General features: G+C 45.8%; 1 protein-coding gene across 1 annotated transcript in view; it reads right to left on the minus strand.

Annotated features, from left to right (window-relative positions):
- Positions 1-37: 37 nt before the first annotated feature.
- Positions 38-18,893, minus strand: part of LOC117639018 (microtubule-associated protein futsch) — a gene marked incomplete at its 5' end in the record, with an annotated part of 79,027 nt that continues 60,171 nt past the window's right edge. Inside the window, 8 exons of the mRNA XM_034374326.1 lie at positions 38-3,711; positions 3,794-12,464; positions 12,572-12,739; positions 12,954-13,136; positions 13,240-13,397; positions 13,480-13,708; positions 13,825-13,997; positions 14,073-14,171. Of these exons, the coding sequence (XP_034230217.1) occupies positions 3,542-3,711; positions 3,794-12,464; positions 12,572-12,739; positions 12,954-13,136; positions 13,240-13,397; positions 13,480-13,708; positions 13,825-13,997; positions 14,073-14,171 (9,851 nt within the window). The remainder of the gene's footprint in view (positions 3,712-3,793; positions 12,465-12,571; positions 12,740-12,953; positions 13,137-13,239; positions 13,398-13,479; positions 13,709-13,824; positions 13,998-14,072; positions 14,172-18,893) is intronic.

The following is an 18,893-nucleotide window of genomic DNA, read 5'->3' on the forward strand; positions in this document are numbered from 1 at the left end:
AACAGCAAAATTTGGGGGCTAGAAGGAATGGAACATAAATGGAGATGATGTTTATTTCACTTTCAGTTAGTTTTATAATGCTTTTTTTTCAGACAATCAAACCCTATACTGTAATTCATTAAGCAAAATTGAATAAGTTACAATGACTAGAAGCAATCCTTAAAGGCTAACGCAAATTTTTCCTTTGAGACGCTTTTAAGGCTAACTCAGAACTCATTTGCGCGAATTTTCAAGTTTCAATCCTTAGTTCCTGCTTTCAGTTGTTTCACCTATCCCCACCCAATCAGTCATTTTATGGTCACAGCAGCCCTACCACTCGCGCAGCAGCAACGACACGAGCGCGCCCAGTAACAGGTCGGATCTCACAAGAATTTATGAATATCCTCACACTAAGTGTCGCATTTCAACGTGAGTTAAAAAAATTAGACTTGAAGGGTACGCATTTAGGCCCACGTGTCTTAATAACTTAGGAACGTTCACAATCCTTTCAGTACACCTTCAGTGCGATGTTCCGGCATCGTTACGGCCAGTGCGTGAAAATTTAAAAGTGGTAAAAATGAAACAGTAACTGAGTACGAAGAATCAGTGAACGAAACGCTGACATCAGTAATCAAAGCACAGTACAGTAAATATTTAAAAAGGGAGCGAAACGAACCATTCTCAACAAAATATTTCGTAAATCAAAAACAAAGGGGACTCTTTTCTAGACGTTTGGCAAAGTTCAAAACTGATGCCAGAGTTTCCACCAAAGATGTTTCCATTAGATTCAAAGTTTACATTGGAAATGTCTCCAGAATGTGTCAGAAAATTTCTCCAATCACAAACAGCTAATGAAATATCCCAAACCTCATGTATCAATGATAAGATTATGATAACGTCGTCTGCTAAGGATTCCTTGCTCCCTGTTTACAAAATTCTAGATTTATTAACTATTTATTCGAAATAAATACACAATAAATATTTAATAAATTGATCAACATATCTAATTAATATAATACTCACACAACAAAATAATAGTCTGTAGTATACAATACATGCGTATCATAAATGTTTGTTAAAACATGGAAAAAGCAAATGTATGAGACAACTAAAATGCAGCCTGCAGAGCATCTTGGAGCACATCACGTTAAAATTATGAGCACAGCAATGCTTACATAGGAATTTTAATGATGTAACAGCTTTTGATCTCATTACACTGAAAGCCTATGCGCAGGTTATATTCCCGGCTAGCATCCCGGTGAGAAATTTGGATGCAAACAGACGTACGGGTTCAAAGCCCGATCAAAAGGACACACAATGTACGGAAAGATGACGCGCCGGTCATAGTTATTTTAACATTTTTCAAACACTATTTTAAACACAACAGAACGTTTGTTTTACATAACCTTGGTCTTTAACCCTGAGCCAAGTATCCGAGATTATGGGAAGCATCTTTCAGGATATGAACAAAGTTAAAATACAAATTGAAAAATTGCAGCCCCTAAACCAGGGAGAGCATTTGCTTAAGTATGTTGTTATGAGAAACATCGATAAACTCTACATTAGTACAAAACAACCCAAATCTACGACTACCAGTCTCTTCTCAGGTGAAGCTGTAAATAAAACTGGATTTCTTGCATGGCTAAGACAAAATGTTAACAGGGCTTAAATTTGAAAAAGCATTTTCTTTTGTTAAGATTAGCTAGTTCTGCTTTGCTGTCGTATTTCTTTAGATTCAGATTCAAAAAAGAATACTATATACTGCCACCACTCTTATCACATGCATCATCCCAGTTCTGCGTTACCCGGGCCACAATATGGACAAACGCTCTTCTGAAAGTCTTGCAAAGAGTTTACATAAAATACTTCTGTGTTTATAAATAATCTCACATATATGAGAAGATGCAACATTAGGGCATATTATAGGATAAGTATACTTCAGAAGAGCGAATCCAGAAAGTGACCTATTGTCTGGCATTATGTGGAAGCAGAATGAGAAAGGGAGTCCATCATTACTGTACTTTTACAGAAAATTAACTCATCTCTGATTCCACATTGACCATAATCACAAATGCAGCTTATTTGTTTAAAATAACGAACGTTAAATCTGGGTAAAGTTCAGCTCTTTTCACACATTACCTCAACAAATATCACATAAAATTTTAAGAATGCATAATTTTATATCCTAAAGCGTTTGGCTCACAACAAATGACAGCGTGCAACATTTCAAAATTATAAAAACAGTTTGATGCCTTTTGCTCTAAGAGGCCACACGTCCTTTTCAGATGTACTCCTTCACACTTCTTCATTTTGTAAGATAATTTACAATCGGTTTCAACAGGTCCATTTAAATGCCGTTCAATATCTAAATTTACCGTGATTCTATCTATTCTAGAGGTAGAGCCACCATAAAACAGATGTGGTAAGTTGTTAAATAGTTTCTAGATGAAAAAAGCTATGTGCTTATCTTTATGACTGAAAGGAAGAAATGGCCAACTTCAACTCGAACTAATGCACTTTTTACCTGTTTCAATGAGTTGGCAGGCCACAAGGGAAATAAATTAAGATTTACATTGTAAATTTTTTAGGCAAGTTTTCTCACAAATAGATGAATATTGTGCTACTGCAAAAGTATTCTCCAATTTATTATAACAAAACATTATCAAAAGGATTTCTGCCCTTACGTGAAACAAAACATCCAACAATCCTGTATGCAGAAGTTGGTTGAAGCGCATGGTATAATTATCGTGTACTTTTGGTTACATTGATTTAAGTAGAGAATCTGCAGTGAAACACAAAAAGTAAAACTATCTGTAAAGTCGAAATAACACTCCCAGTTTATTTTTGATTGTGTGGGACTTATACATTTGATGGCAACTATGGCCATTCCAATGGATTGGTAAAACGACACAATCACCAGGATTACAAATAGAAGTGCCACCAAAGATTCGTTAGAATGAATGACCTGATTTATTTTTATATTTGGGTCTATGGTCCCTTGTGAAAAGGAGGGAGACCGTGAAGGTGGCTCGGAAAAAAACAATCCAATTAACTTCAGTCATTGGTTTGGACAGTTTCTAAAGGACGGGTCTTGGAGCCTCTGTTATGGCGCGCCAAGACAAGTAGAGACGATATTACATAGAATGATGTAGCACTGGATAGTTAAATAAAAACCATATTACAAGACAGATGATAGCAAATAAAGTGACACAAACGGGATAAAATTTAAAACAGTAACGAAACCAATTTTTTAATAGTGCAAACGTTTCTAAATTGATTGTAAGATGAAATGTAGATTTACGTATAAAAAAGAGGCTTCTAAAAATCAAAGATCACTTAGTTTGGGAACAGATACAAAATGTTCTGGCATTTGCTCTAAAATAATAAATTTAAAGAAATAAAAACAGTTTCAATACGGTTCAATTAAGCTGCATTCTCTTTAACATATTATATAAAGACTTGTGCATAGATTCTATACGTATGCTTTAAAACAAACTATAAGTTGTAGTAACGATAGTTTAGCACCACGCATACAAAAACGGCAAAAGAAAATCAATTTTTCCTAAAACTCGAGGCGATACGCAGAGCAGCTTGTTTCGTGATCTTGCAAATTTATTGTGCATCTTGACGCTGACGGAGAAAGGTCTATCTTGTATTTGGCCAACGCATCTTCATTTTCAGCCACCCAGTACCCTAGTGTGTCCGTATCATAAGTTGGAATTATGGTAACCTCTGTAACAAAAGAAAATTTATTTAAAGACAAACACTTTGATTTGCATAATATTGTCGTCAAAAGGAAAACACAAAAACCAACCTAGTTCCTTGTCTTCCCATGTTTGCTTTGCCTCCAGAAGTGCGTTGTACACTTCCCGACTGGGCTCGATTCCACTGAAAACGTAGTATCGAGCACGCACCCGTTTGAAGAACTCCAGGGAGGTGTAGTATGAATTTCCATGATGTGGTACGTATGTAAGATCTATGTAAATGGCATTACTTTTGCTTCCTTTAGCTCGTCGTGGAGATTCAGGCCTCTTTTTATTGTCCACGATTGGTTTCCTGCTTCCAAGTCTGTCTTTTTGCGGTGTACCTTTTGGAGATGGCACTGGTTCCTCATTTGTAGGTGGGGGAACTGGTGATGGTAGTCCTAGGGGCTCCCCCCATCCAGCTATTGGATCTTTTGTTTTGGATGCTGCAGTTTTATCTTCAACGGATTTTGCACCTTCTTTTACTTCTTCTGATAGGTGACTTGTCTGGGTTTCTGAAAAGTGAATGGAACTGCTTTGGGGTTTTTCTTGAATAATTTCTGGTTTTGAGACCAATGATGAAGTATCGCTAAAACCTGAGTCCAAGACTGACAACACATTTTCTGTACTTTTAGTCAGGTCTGTCCCACGAGCGGCCCTGTGCTCTTCAACAGCCTGATCAAATTCTAAGACATTTGAACTGCTGAACTCACCAATCATACTTGAACTCATTATATCAACAGACCCGCCAAGGGACGTGGTCTTTTCTTCAGGCAAGTTATATACTGAAGACATCATTGGCTCATTTTGAGTGCCTGTAGAGTCCTTTGGATTTTCATCTAAAGGACTGCCAGAAATTGCACCGTACATAGAGGTAGTCATAGGAGCTGCAATTGTCTGGCGGCGAACTTGGGTCGAAGCTTTGGTTTCTAATACACACTGGTCATCTTGACTTCCTCTCGCTCCACTTCTGTGGGTTTCACCCACACCAAAGTCAAAGTGAGGGGGAGGTGAATGTGTGACTTGTGAGGTAAGGCTAGTTGGCGACCCGGGCACATCGTCGTCTTCACTTTCTGGGTGAAAGTCACTTTCAGAAATGTTAGTGGGCGCCCGTGACACTTGGCCACTGCTTATATCACTGTGTGGTGTCGAAGGTTCCATATCAATATCGGAGGCAGGAGTACAGCTTCGAGTTGCTTCAAGAGAATCTTTGCGAACGCCAACGACAGAACTAAGTACACTTAATCCAGCAGACATTGCATCATCGAATCCTGTTGTAACATTTTTGCTTACGGAAGCAACGCCTCCAACTACACTTACAACAGCTGATTCCAATAGAATGCGCGCAGGATCCACGACACATTCACTTGCAAAGCCCCTTTCTTCAGAAGAACTTGGATAACTTGCTACTTGTTGAGCGTTGTCAGAACCATCTTCTTCTTGTGGTTCTGGTGTCGATCGCTTATGCAATGGTGACATTTCAGTTTTTGTAGAAACAGATGTTATTTTTCCTTCACTGAGAACTTCCTCTGTCGTTGTTGTTTCCATGGCATCCGAACCATCCTTGTCCGTTGTAATCTTGGTGACTGTCGTTACAGTTTTGGTTAGGTCACCATGTTTTGGGGAATCGCTAACATCTTTGGCAGTGAAAGTCGACACAGTAGTTGTAGCTGCTAGTTTCTTACACTCACCATCCTCATTAAAAGGTACATTTACGTATTCTTCATGTACGCTTTTTGAAACAAGTGTAAATTCGGGTTCCTCTGTCTCCTCTGACCTACTGCCAATTTTGATTTCACCCGCAGAAGCAAGAGCATTTTCCGCAGTGTGCTTGTTAAGTGAACTATCAGATTCTTTTATTTGAGTTTGTAGTAAGGATTCATGTTTTTCATCAGAAAAATCGCTTTGGCCATGAATAACTGTTCTTCCCGTAGGTTCAAGAGGCGTCATTGGACTTGTTGCAGCTTCCGCTTTTTCAACACCAACTAATACAGACGATATGACAGTTGCGGGTATTGCGGCTGCAGATAAAATGCCACCAGAGTGCCCTACGCTTAAAACAGAAGATTTATGCAAATCGGAGGCGGTGGCGTCTGTGTGGCTTTTTGATTCAGCTTCAAGGAACTCCCGAGTAAGATCAAGAGAGCTCTTCTTTATTGCCAGAATTTCTCCATGCGAAAGGCCAGATTGCTCTGTTTCAGATGCAAGTAAGTTTGCGCGTGCATCTTTTGAATCTTCCTCTTTTGTGACCACCAAATTTTCCAAACTGGAAGACGAACCTTTTTCAGATGACTCTAAAAGAGGATCTTCCGGAGTAACGGCAGCCTCAAATACATCATCCTGACGTTTAAGGTCTTCTTCGGGCAGTTCAGAATCTGATTCACTTGGTTGGCTCTGGCGGGCTAGTGTTTTACATCCTGTTACTAAAATGGATGGTGTCGTAGCCCCACTCTTGCGCTCTTCCTCTAGAGCCGTCTCATCGGTGGCTATATTCAGGTCAGTTTGTTGTACATGTACTCCAGTCCCGTCAGATTTGTGGTCAAAAGCAGACGTCGAGGACTCTAGTGAGCAATGTTTAAAAGCATCTTTGGCTGACTTTTCTTGCTTGTCTTTTTCAACAAGTGTCTTTTCTGAATCCTCCGACTCTTTCTTTAACTTTTTAGATTCTGAAGGTTCTTTTTCATCAAAGGATTCCTGCGATAATTGAATTGTTGAAGATTGTACTTCAGAAGAGTGCTCAACCGCGCATGTCCCTTGTTCAGTAATAATTTGACTTGATCGTTCTTCAGTTAAAATGGAGATTTTTGCAGTCTCATGCTCGCTTATAACCTCTGATGAAGATTTAGTTGAAACACTCTCACTAGTTGCCGTGGTCACCAAGTCTGAAGTATGTGCCTGGATATCACAGTCTACCGGCAGTTGTTTAGTGACTGTGGGTTCTGGTGACACTGAATTCGGGCTGAGGGTTTGAGCAGTTGTGTGAGTTGGAGAGGATGTAAGTGATTCCGAAACTGAAGTAACAGCTGGTGCTGGGGACTTTACGGGTGACTCCTTTGTTTCGTGAATTTTGCTCGGTACTTTTTCAACTTCAGTAACACTTCCAGATACCTTATCTTTCGGAGATAAAGGCGGTGTTACCTTTTTATCTGCAATTTTTTTGCTAACTTCAGAAGTATTTTTCTCTGGGGAGGCAGGGGAGGAAGCTTTAGGAGAGATTTCTGGAGATACAGCGTTTGATGATTTAAGAGAATTTGGAGACATGGGAGGAATTGTTTCTAGAATCGTTGTTACTGTTTCGCCTTGTGTCACAAGTTGCAGAGAAGTATCTTCCTTTCCCTTGTCCGCCTCAACTGTATTCAGAGTATTTAACTCAACGGATAAAACCTTGTCAGGTGATAAAACTTTTTCTGAACTTGACTTAGTGACTTCAATTGTCTCGATTTCTTCATATTCATGAACTGACGGGCTCGATTTATCGACTACTTCCGTATTTTCTACAACCTCTTCTTTGACTACCTTTTCTATTTGAACAGTTTCGTTTATACTAGTCATTTCAGACGCCACTTGTGAATTTCGAATGTCCACAGCCTTTGACTCGTCAAGATTTTTAGCTGTTTCTTTACAGCTTTGTTCAAGAGACGAGGAAGTCCCTTTGCGCGACTCTCCTTTTTCAGGGGATGACTCCAAAGATTTTGCAGGAGACTTAACGGTAGGAGAAACAGATTCTTGAATTGAATCACGTTTTTCTTTTTTGTCTTGTGGTGCCCCAGGAGATTCTGACATGGCTGAGGTTAACTCAGGCAAATCTTTCAAGGTTTCATTAGCTTCTTTGTTTAAGTTGCTTTCAATTGATTGTGCCTCACTTTTATGAAGATTTACTTGTTGCGATTGAACTAGGGGCACTTCTGCGGGGATTATCTTTGATGCGGAATCTAAGGGGCCCGGTATATTTCCCTCCAACCGAATTATTTCACCCTTTCCAGGAGTTAGCTGCGAAGAATCGATAGCCACATTTTCTGGCGTGGCATCCACTTTCGTTTGTACTGACACCTGTTGTTCCTGGCTACTGGTTTCTCGAGCATTGCTTATTTCTGTAACACTTATTGTTTCGGTTTTTATTGAAGACCGTTTTTCGAGTACTTCTTGTATTTTGGGGAAACCATCTCCCCTGTCAGCAGTTTCATTTGCTTCCATTCCTGTAAGCGGTGATTTTTCTCCGCTTTCATTTGTTTTGCTGTCAACTGTATCGCTTAAATTTATAGCATCAGTTTGGATAGGTGAATTTATTTCTTCCAATAATTCTTCTGAGGGCTGCTCTTCTTTTCCCACTTCCTTGTCCGTGTAGGAGGTAACACCCAGGTCTTTCTTGTCACAGCTTGTTTCTTTCTTAGGAGAAATTTGCTCGAAATCTGCTGCGTTAGACGTAATTTGTTTTACTTTTTCTAACGTTATTGTATTTCTTTCTTCTGTTTCCACTGTGACAGACTGCCGTTTTTCATTGTTAATTACTGCGTCACTAGAAGATATCTCAATTAAATCTCTTTGTGTGTGAGATTGTGACTCAACATTGTCTAATTCTTCTTTAACAGTGAGTGGCTGTACAGAACTCTCCACGCGTTTGTCGGGTGAGTTTTCGGCATCTTGTTTACAAATAGCTTCTGTTGTTTTTAACATCAAATTATCATTTGTTAAACCCGAAACGCTTTTTGTGACAAGTGCCGGAATAATATCTTCATATAGCTTTAGGTCTGTAGCAAATTGATGGAATGATTCACTTTCTTCTTGAATTAACAATTTTTGGTCCTGACTTGGCGTGCTCTTATCAATGGATTTTTCCTCAGCCACAATTGGTTTTGCACTTGAATCGTCAATTTGGATAGCTGACGTTTCTTTTTTCGGTGAAACAGTTAATGTGCTGCTTGACACATCCTCCGATAGTGCGTTTGAAACTAAGTCTTGTGGCTGATGCAACGTTACAGATTCGTCAAAATCTGCAGTGCCAAGATTGGTTTTTTCAGTGTCAGGCATGAGAGCAGAACCCCTCCGAGAGTCGGCACCCTGGACTGCCTGTTGTGGTGATTGTGTGCCACTTAGTAATGTTAGCTCCGTTCTTTCCTCTTTGGTAGACGATCCAGTTAGATCAGTGCTTTCGGCCTTTGTGGTAGTAGTTGAAGGTTGAATATTTTCCTGCAAATCTGCTGAATCTGCTATCAATATTTTGTTGCCTTGTTCCTCAGGTGACGCAACTTTAGTTGCTGTGTCCATCTTTAACTTTTCACTAAGAAGCAGATTTGCAGCTAATTCTTGCGTTTGCATTTCTGTCTCTTTTTCGACTATGCTTGACTTCCGGCTGTCTATCTTGTCTATACTTGATTTCCGACTGTCTCCTTTGGCAAGACTTGATTTACGACCTTCATTTTTGTCAGAACCTGTTGACTTTTTCCGTGACGGCGACTTAGATCCTTCTGGGGACGAGTCTGGAGTGACAGTAACGTACTCGGGCAACGCAGGTGAATCTGTTTGGCCGTAGACTGGTTCTTCTTCGACGCTGGATTCCAGGTAGACATCTTCTTGAACCACCTCGAGAGGTTCTGGCATTGCTACCATTGCAAGTGCACCGTGAATATCCTGATTAAAACTAGTAGAAACCACATCTTTTTCAATCATGGTTTCCTTTTCATCAAATGAAGAGATTGATATTGACATCGGTTTTGCACCCACGTCCACGCAGATGTCAGCTTCGCGTAAATTGCTTGGCTCTATTTCCACATACTTTGCATCATCCCGTTTTATTTCGGATGGTTTCAAATCTTCAACTTGGTGTCCTAATATCCTCAATTCCTCTAGGCTCACACAAATCTCATCTTTTTGTACAACTTGCAGACCAGTAACAGACGCTTCTATCTTTGACGGTTCTTCTTTGATGTGAACTTCCTTTTCTTTCTTAGTATCTATGTCCTTTTCATTTACATCACTCTTGGAAACACTTTTTTCAGAAGAAATAACAATATCAGAATTCGGATCATTCGCTTCGACATCTGTTGACAAATTGTTTCGAATAGAATCCACTTTTTCTGCAGCAACCACTGTTTCTGAGGTATTTTGAGGAACGATATTTCCATCAAGGTTAGCTTCTGCATCCAGTTTTTCTTGTATGTCCTTAAGTTGTTCTATTTCTTCTTGTTCCTGTTTTACTTCCTTGAGCACGTCTGGTGAAGACTTTTCACCCTGCTGATTCATTTCCTCACGTGGCGTGTCCTTTTCAGGTAAATGCTGGACATCGACCGGACTCCTTGACTGTTCTTCTTTATTGAACATAAGGTCGTATTCTTCATCTACAGGCAAATCAGCCACTTCATCTGGAGTTTTTATCATGTCCCGATGCAGGGCAGAAACAGCGGACCCACGGATTTCAAAATGCACTGGTCTATCAGGGACGGATTGTTCGTGTCCAACGTCATCCTTAGGCGATTCTCGGTCTTTTTCTTTTGTATCTTCCAATACATGCTTTTCTTCTACGACTTCTTTTATATCATCTAATGGAATGCGTTCATCTTCCGGTAAGGTCGGCGCTGTGGTTGCTCCTGATTCAGCGGTAGTAGACATTTTTTCGTCGGGATGACTTTCTTCCTTCAGTTCACTTGAAGCTTGCTTTCCATCGACACATTTTAATTCTTCGTCTACAAGATTCTTTTCCTTTTCATCAGAATCTTCTGCCTCCCGCTTTTCCCCCTCTGGTGACAACTTTTCTTCTTTCTTTGATACAATTTCGGTGGCTGACAAAATAATATCTTGTACTTCCTCAACTATTTTGTCTTTGTTCTCAGGACTTATTACGTCATCAACAACTAAATGAGTGGTATCGGTTTTTAAGCTGAATTTCCTTTCAAGTGAAGTGCATTCTTCAGTACTTGATTTCAAAATTTGTTCAGCGTGCTCTTTGTCAGTCAGTTGCATGGTTAATTTGGCTTCTGATTTCTTGCGTGGTTTTTCGACTTCTTTTACTTTTTCCGATTCCTGCGTGTCTCTCCTTAGCTTCTCATCCTCGCCGTCTTCATCTGACAGACCCCTATCATCTGAACCTGCTGGAACGTGCGATTCAGCACTGACTTGATCTTGGAACGACTCCTCTGTGTAAGGTTCTTCCTTTTCAATAACTAAATACTCGTCTTCATCTTCTTCCTCTACTTCAGCTTCTGCCCCTTGTGACCGCCCTTCATCTTCGGACTTTTTCTCGTCTTCTTCCCCACTAATAATTTGAGTACTTGATAAATTTTCATCGGCTTGCTCCTGTTTTTCTTCATTTGCAACATTTGTGTCTAGTTCTGTTACTTCAATAACAATACCATTTCCACTTTCCTCAGCATTTTTATTTTCTTGCTCTTCTTCGTTCGAAGGTTTATTGGATTCAAGCACAAGTGCTTCTTTAATATTAGTGTTGACCGTTGACATGCTTATAATTTTCTTTTCTGCTTCGTCCTTCTCACTAGCCCTTGATTTTCGAATCGGGGCCGGCCGCTCAGTTTTGGCACTGACTGGCTTGGTTTGAGTGCCTTTACTTGGTGAGCTTTGCACTTTAGCCACCTTGCTGGGCGACGTTGGTTTAACACGCCTTGTAACAGGCTTTTCTACTGATTTGGTTTTAACATGAGTTTCTGAACTTTCTTCTTTTTTCGATGTTTTTGTTGAAGTGCGGGTCACAGACACGGACCTTGTTGATTGTACTTTTGATTCGGCAACTTTTCTGTTATTTGCTTCCTTTGCGCTCTTTGCAGGAGTTGCGGATGGGGAACGACGCGTCTTGCTGCTTGATCGGGTCTGCACTCGACTTGCACTCTCTGATCGAGTGGATACGCCATTGATTCTTCCTTCTAGGCTCTTCTTTGGTGTGGTAGGAGACGTTTTATCTTCTTTTTTCTCTTTTTTATCGATGTCTTTTCTATCCGAAGGTTGCACCCTTGTCGCTTTTCTTTCTCTTGAGTGAGATGTTTGGCGCACTTTTGATTTAACTTTTACAACCTCTGTCTGTTTTGCCTTTTCCTCTTTTGAAATATCCCCATTTTCTTGCTTATTTTCTGCCATGACATTTTCTTTTTCAGATTTTTCATTTTTATCTTGTTTTTCAGATTCTATTTTAATAGATTTCTCTGACTTTTTGGTCGAAACTTTGGCACTGGCGACCGTCGTGGCAGAAACGGTAGTGGTTGTGGTAGCCCGGTACACCTTAGTTTCTGTAGCACCACCTGTTATGGGAATTGTAGCCGTCTTGAGCACGTGATGCTTGCTTGATTCTGTTGTAGGAACAGTTCGCGAGTACGTCTTTTGTTGTTCTCCGGGCGTAATTTTGTCAAGGACTGTTGGAGTGTATTTTTTTGTTTGTGTCCTACTACTTAACCCCACAATTGAAGAAGATGGTGACAAAGATTTTGCCGTGCATCTTGGATGCTTTAAGTACTCGAGGTGCCGAATTTTGTCGAGTCCTTCAAATATCTTGACCTGAGGGGTACTTCCTGGAAAAAGGATTCTTGTGATGTTATCCTGTGGGTTGGCGGGTTGCCAGACTAGTAAGGCACATATTGACACCATGTTCTGAAGAGGAAACTGGAAGTCCTTAGAATCTTTCCTCAAATGGCTAGCGAACAGCTTAGCATCATTGGCACTCCATTTCGCCAAAAACTCTTTCACTTCTCTTGAATCCCGTGCTGGACTTACTACATACATATCTAGTTTTCCATGGCCAACCTGAAACGATACAAAAACAATAAGCCAATACAAATTCTGCAGGTTTAATATAAATAATTTAAAGGTGATAACTGGAATAAAAGTTCAATTGTTGCTTTGAAACTTACTTTGTGGTACAAGTTGACTGGCTCTACAACTGAGTCACGGTAGCAAGGAGAAGGTTTCAACTGAAGATGGCGTAAGTTCAGTACCATTTCTTGTCCCTCTTCAACTAGGCTTACAAGTAAATTATCACGATCTTTGTCCCCGTCCGGGGACGTAAGCACTTTGCGATCCTAAACGAACAGAAACAAATTTATTTTAAAAAACGGTCCAATGGTCTTTGTCAAGGGCATTTACATGCATGTGAAGGTTTTTTAATAGCTAAAACTAATAAGTTTTGAAAATTGAGACACTTAGAATAAAATTAATTAAGAAAATGAGCCCAAGGACATGATTTCAAAAGGCAGGTAGATATGTTAATCCTTTATTTTTTCATAATACGCATACCTGCAAGTTGCAGAAGAAGTGACCTATTTGAGGGTACACATGTGCATTGCGTTTTCTACGAAGAAGGGATGCAAGACCATGTGCGTTGGCGTTGTTAAGGCGCGTAAGTAGAACTGCATCAAGTCGGTCTAAGTGTCGTGCAAAATCCCAAAAACAGGATTTTCTGCCAAATCCCCCATCAACCTGGAAGGTTCCGAGTTGTTATCAGACGAACTAGGCTGCCAGAAATTACTTATAGAATATAAAAATGTATATCATTAATTGTAAATGAAGCGAAAAAAATTACCAGCATATTAAAACCATTAATCCCAAAGAGAGCTGCATCTCCCTGTCCTCCAGGAAAAACGTAGAGCGTTGGATGACTGAATCGAATGTTTCCAACCACATCACTGGGTTCAAGCAACGACTCCAGCATTGCAGGCTGAACCAAGTCACTGACATAATCTGGAAGCCATAAACTATGTTATACATGCAAATGGGCAAGGATAAGGCGCTACAACATTTCTTATGAAAACAACGATTTTACCAATAAATCCAGAAATGGCCGCACTTCCCGCCGTAAGGACGTCGGGCGGGTTAACCCTCACTTTACAGTACCGAGTGAATGGTTGTGCGGACGCAGCAGCGTCTCGCCAGGGCCCTTCTGCACAGCAATGAACGTCCACGGACACGCTGTTTTCATAGGCACGCAGAACACGCTGAACATCCGGCTCGTGGAAAAGCTCTGCCAGATCAGCGTACGAGAAAGTTCCGTCCTGCAACATATTAAGGGAAGTTACACGAAAAGCAAGGTGAAAAGACTGTTAATTAATAACTGTCGTTACAAGACCCCGGCTCAGGACCGCAAATTCCACGTTTTTCTGTTGCGCACCTGCAGAATCCAAGATCCTGTGCCAGCGAAGGTATAGCCGGCATGCAGAATGTGGCGATGTCTGGTGAAGCTTGATAGCAGGTTTCGCACACATTGAAGCAATGTGTTTACTTGTGGGTGCACAAGAACCTCTGTTACAAGACTTTCAGAAGCATACTGAACAAGACGTTCTCCTAAACAAACAGAAACAAAAGTTTTAGAGGTTTCTTTTTATTGGCCCAATCCTCTGTTAGCTTCCTGGTACGAACCACTTCGCGCCTCTTCTCCTTTCGGTGAAAGACTGCTAAGTGTTGATAGCTCTTTCTCCAGGTCAACGTGGCAGTCAGATGAGTCCCAGGACAGGAATCCTGCAACAAAACAAGCGAGTGGAATTAGAGGAGGTCGCTTGCATGATGAGTCCGCGAAACGGAGAGGACATTGCTTTATCTTTCTGTGCCACCGCTCAGCCACAGGGTCAGCACCCAGACCACACAGAGCTCTCTACCCGACCACAGGCAGTCATTAACAACCCCCCTCTCGGCAGCGAAAAGCGAAAAAAGAAGGTCGGAACGAAACATCGGGGGGATTTACCACCTCGACAGGAGCCCTCCCACCCCGAGTGCCTGCAGGGGGCCATCGAGTTGGCAGCGGTCCTCGAAAGGAACAAAAGTCAAACGACGCGGCTTGTTTTACTGCCTCGCCATTAGGAGCAAGTCGCTATCAAGGCTTTCCCCGGCAAGGCGGCAATCGGCGGTGGGCGGTGGATTAGCAGATTGGGAGTGACCGATGGCTGGCGCGGGCCGAATCGCGTTCCGACGGTCGTGGGCTATTCCTAGGCCTGCAGCGGCCGCCCGTCGATCTTTATTTCGAGGGCCGGCTTACACCGTCGCTGCCGCCGCGCCGGCCGGCAAGGCACCACCCCCCAATGGGCCCTCACGGCCACTGGCACTGTAACCCGGCCTCGTCGCCTAGGCAACTCAACGGGCGTGTGGCGCGGCGCCCCGTCCCGTGTGGGTACATATTCCTTCCTTGGACGTCCAGAGATTGTTCTAGTTGGGGAGGATGGAAGGGTGAACCAACACTTCAAAGGCCAGCGGTCTATGGGGCACCTTTCCTCTACCGCTGTTGAGCTACCGCCCGGGGAACGGAACAGTGGTTTCAGCACTTCCCCTCTCTTGCACTCGTAGAGCATTCCATTGGAGCAACAAAGAGAAAGCGTGACAAGCGGCGTTGCACAGATTCGCTATGCTGTCGACCCGAGAATGGGCATACATGTTCCTAAAAAAATAAAAGTTTTGTTTCCGAGACCGCAGACGAGCGCCGCAATTACGGCGGCCACGATGTGAAATCCCAAATAAGCCAGCCGTCGGCAACAACAACGGCGGCGCTGTTGCGCGGAGGGCGCCGTGAATGCAAAGAGGCTGCTTCCATAAGCGAGTGGTCGCAGTGCAACAGCAGCACAAAGGGACAAAGCCGGCGGACAATGGGACGCCGCGGCGCAGCGGCCACCACAGGGCCCCGCACGCCCCGACTGCGCTTGCGGGTAGCACCACCATCTCGGAAACAAAGTTCGGACCGGGTTTCGAACTCACGCCCTTTCTTGGCAGGTAAGCGGTGGGCTAAACAGGCGGCGGAAGGGGGTGGCTTGGGACCGGCCCGCCGGCAACGAGCCAGGCCCAGGCCGGTCTGCGCTCAGCTGACACGCCGCGTGCCGCCCTACATCCCGGTGCGGGTCGATAGCGCCAGAGCCCCGCGCCTCTATTTCTCGCTCTCTCAATCTCCTTCGCAAATTCCCACACACGCTGCATCGCCAACAGGCGCCCCCAGCGCGGCTTCTTGCCTGCGGGTTCGGAGCAGCCCCGCGGCGAGGCGGGGCCTTGGGTGTGGCGCCGAGCAGCCTTGCGCCGTGTAAAAGGATGCCGCAGCAACCGGCAGGAACGCTTGAGACGCGCGCCGGGCGACGCCGGGACGGAGGGTGGCATGGCCATTAACACCACGCCCTGGCGCACGCCCCCAACGCGGCCGCGGCACGAACACAGAAAACCCGAGCACGCGTGGAGTCGACAGCGGTGCCGAAAAAAGAAGAGGACATACCAGAGGTGCGTCATGCCGGGTAGTTTGCGTAGTCCCGACACTTGACTTCCGTTTCTTGTGCCGTTTCGCCTACACCGTAGATCGTCTCGCGTTCACTGCTTAAGGCAGCGTCATGTTTTTCTACCCTTGTGTCTATGGCAGAGGCTGCTCGAACGGACGCCTTTGTGCAGTGGTTTCGACGCTGTCTCTCTCACACTCCTAGTTCGCTCCGAAGGGGTATGTGAGAGACAGAACTAAGCGCTACGGAATCGCTCTACGGAGCGACCGTCGCGTGGGTGCGCCGTTTGCACCACCAAGGCCGGCCGAGCGGGGCGCAGCACGCCGACAGCACACGCCTTGTCTTGGAATCTCCATTCGCCATATAGCCAAACGGGGGACCTCTTAATAAGCGAAAAATAAATCACATCATTCGATTAATTTCCTTTCTTTTTCTCGGGGGAGCCGGCCCATTAGCGCTGTCTGCGCTCCCAGCCGTCCTATAATTGAATTCAGACCAGTCTCTGCCGTTTAGCCGGTGGGAGGCTGTGAGGGGGAACTCGGATCTTCTGCTGGGGGTGGAGCGACGCCGAAACAAATCTTCCCCGACGCCCAGCGCCTTGCTGCGCCAGGTTTTGCGTAACGGCGGCACATTTCCAGGCAAATGCAAAACACTGCGCGAAGCACCGACGCAGCGCTGCGCAGCGCGGAGCAACCAGACCGCCAGCCAGTGGCGGTGGGGCGGGGGAGCGCCTGGCGGCAGGCCCGCCCGCCGTGCACGCTTGCCCACTGGGTTGCCTACCCGGCCATCGCAGGCGCTCCCCGTGAGCTCACCGAGTCGCCGACAGCCGTGTTGCACCACATGTAGGCAACATTTCACGAGATGCGCACGGTAAAACCATCTCCTGGGGATTGACCAAAGTTCCTGAGAACCCCAAGGAGATTTTCTTGAGAGCTGACCGACATTTCTGGGAATCCAAGGCGTTGGTTTTACCGTGCACCCTTCAGCACTGGAGCTTTTTTGCCCACTTATCTGGCAACACAGACCGACGGCAGGCGGAGGGGTCTCGGCGCCGCCACCCCGATTTACTGCCGTTTGACCCGGCGGGAGGAAAGGTCGGGGCTGCGGGGCTGGCATTTCGTCTAGACGAGCAAAATGAGCGGAAGGGGAGCCAGGCGGAGCGGAGGCGGCTAGAGCCGATCGGAACGGCAGTCCGCGTTGGAGCCCGCCCGCCGACGGAGAAGCGGCCAACACTCCAACGGTAAAAATTTATCCACGAATTACGAATTAAACAGAAGCATGGCCTCTCCGGGCGCGTCAGCAGAGCGCGGCGGCCGGCGCCACGACCCGGGGATCGTCCCTCGCTGCGGCCTCGCCCCGGGCCGGCCCGGCACCCGGATGTAATAAGTGGAGTTTGAAAGGGGCGGGCCGCCGCGGCGCCTCAAAGTTCGCGGCAATGTTCTCCGGAAGAGGAATAAACCAATATGGACTAGTCGGCGAATGCGTTCGCGCCGGGGCGGGCACGAGGCGCGGAGTGCCAGCTGAGTGGCGGAGTCGAGATCCGATGCCGGAGTTCTTTAGATTCAGGTGCTGAGAATCGCACCGAGAATTTCGTGGTGGTAACGGATATTTTAGAGCGGACCCCGCCGTGTGAATGGCCGTTGCCACTGCCTTTGCGTTTCACGAGCCACGAGGCGGATCGGTTCCAATAAACGCCCCGTCGGTCCGTCCGCCACGCGCTGACATTTTATTTTCTGGCCAGAACGGATGGCGAATGGCGGGCTCCGTGCGGCGAGCGACTCATGATTCAATCATGGCGGCGAGCGGGCAGGTGCGCGGAGAGTGATTCCCCCACTGGAATGCGTGCGCGCGCCGGGTGGCTGATCCACGGCGTGGTCGGCGAGCGCACGCGTGGCACGCTCGCTTGATTGTCACGCACGACGCGCGAACGCGCGCGAAGCACCAGTTTAAACAAGTTTTGTGTCAAACTATTGGTTTCCGTTCGCGCGTTGCTGGGCCTACCGCCGGGCCTACCGCCGGGCCGGCCGGGCCCCGCACAGGTCGAGCGCGTGACCTCTGCTTCCACCAAAGGGCAGCGGAGGGGAAGCGGAGAGCGGCAGCCGGTGGCTGAGGTTTTGTCCCGGGGGCCGAGGGGAGCGGAGGCCTGTGACGCGAGTGGAGAGGAGGGACTCGTGTTTGGCGGCACCGGAGACCCCGGCAGACCCACGCTCTCAAACCGCGCGGCCTGGCAAAAGGCAGCAACTGTCCGACACCAAAAAACCTCGACATGAAACCTTTTTGTTGCGACGCGGCACTAGACAGTACCGAACACGTAACTTGGTTGTGGTGTGACAAGGGGGCGGTAGGGGGCGTGCAGTGAAGGGGTGGTCCACCCCGAGTTACAGCTTTCGTTTCGTGGAACGAATCGAAGTGAAGCCCTGTGTGGGCTGTGTGCGCGCCGAGGCTTGGACAACGGCAGGGCGGGCCGGGCGGGGCAGGCGGGGCGGGGGCGGGGGAGGGGGCGGGGTGGATTTGCATTCATAGGCCGCTCGCTGCGCGCGAGGCCACAAGGCCAGCAGCTACAGTCTGGTGCCCAGCTCCGTGCCCGCCTCGGGGCTCACCTCGAGGCCCAACCCGGGGCGCTGGGACGTAAGGTGTCGTCCACGTAACTTTTCCTTGTCCTTGTTGCTGCTCATAGTCGGCCAGTGAGTGCAAGAGAGCTAGAACACGTTACGGAATACGTGGACGAACCCCAAGGGTGGCTCTCGTCGGTGCTTCTAGTCGAGAGCAGCAAAAGCCACCACCGGCTAATCCGCCGGTGCCCCTTACCCTCTGAGGGCCGAGCAGGCCGAGCTGAGGCTGTATTATTAAATTTCAGCCGGATCCAGCCCGTCAAAAGTTTGGGGCCACACGCTGCTCTGCCGAGCGGGAGCGACGCCGGCTACCCTTCTGACCTTATTTGCCCCGTAGTTGGTGTACTTTCACCTGGGAGAAAGGGCCAATCACTCAGGTTGCAAAG

The sequence above is a fragment of the Thrips palmi genome, unplaced genomic scaffold (genome assembly GCF_012932325.1).
Source record: "Thrips palmi isolate BJ-2018 unplaced genomic scaffold, TpBJ-2018v1 HiC_scaffold_10, whole genome shotgun sequence".
In the NCBI taxonomy this organism is placed as follows: domain Eukaryota; kingdom Metazoa; phylum Arthropoda; class Insecta; order Thysanoptera; family Thripidae; genus Thrips; species Thrips palmi.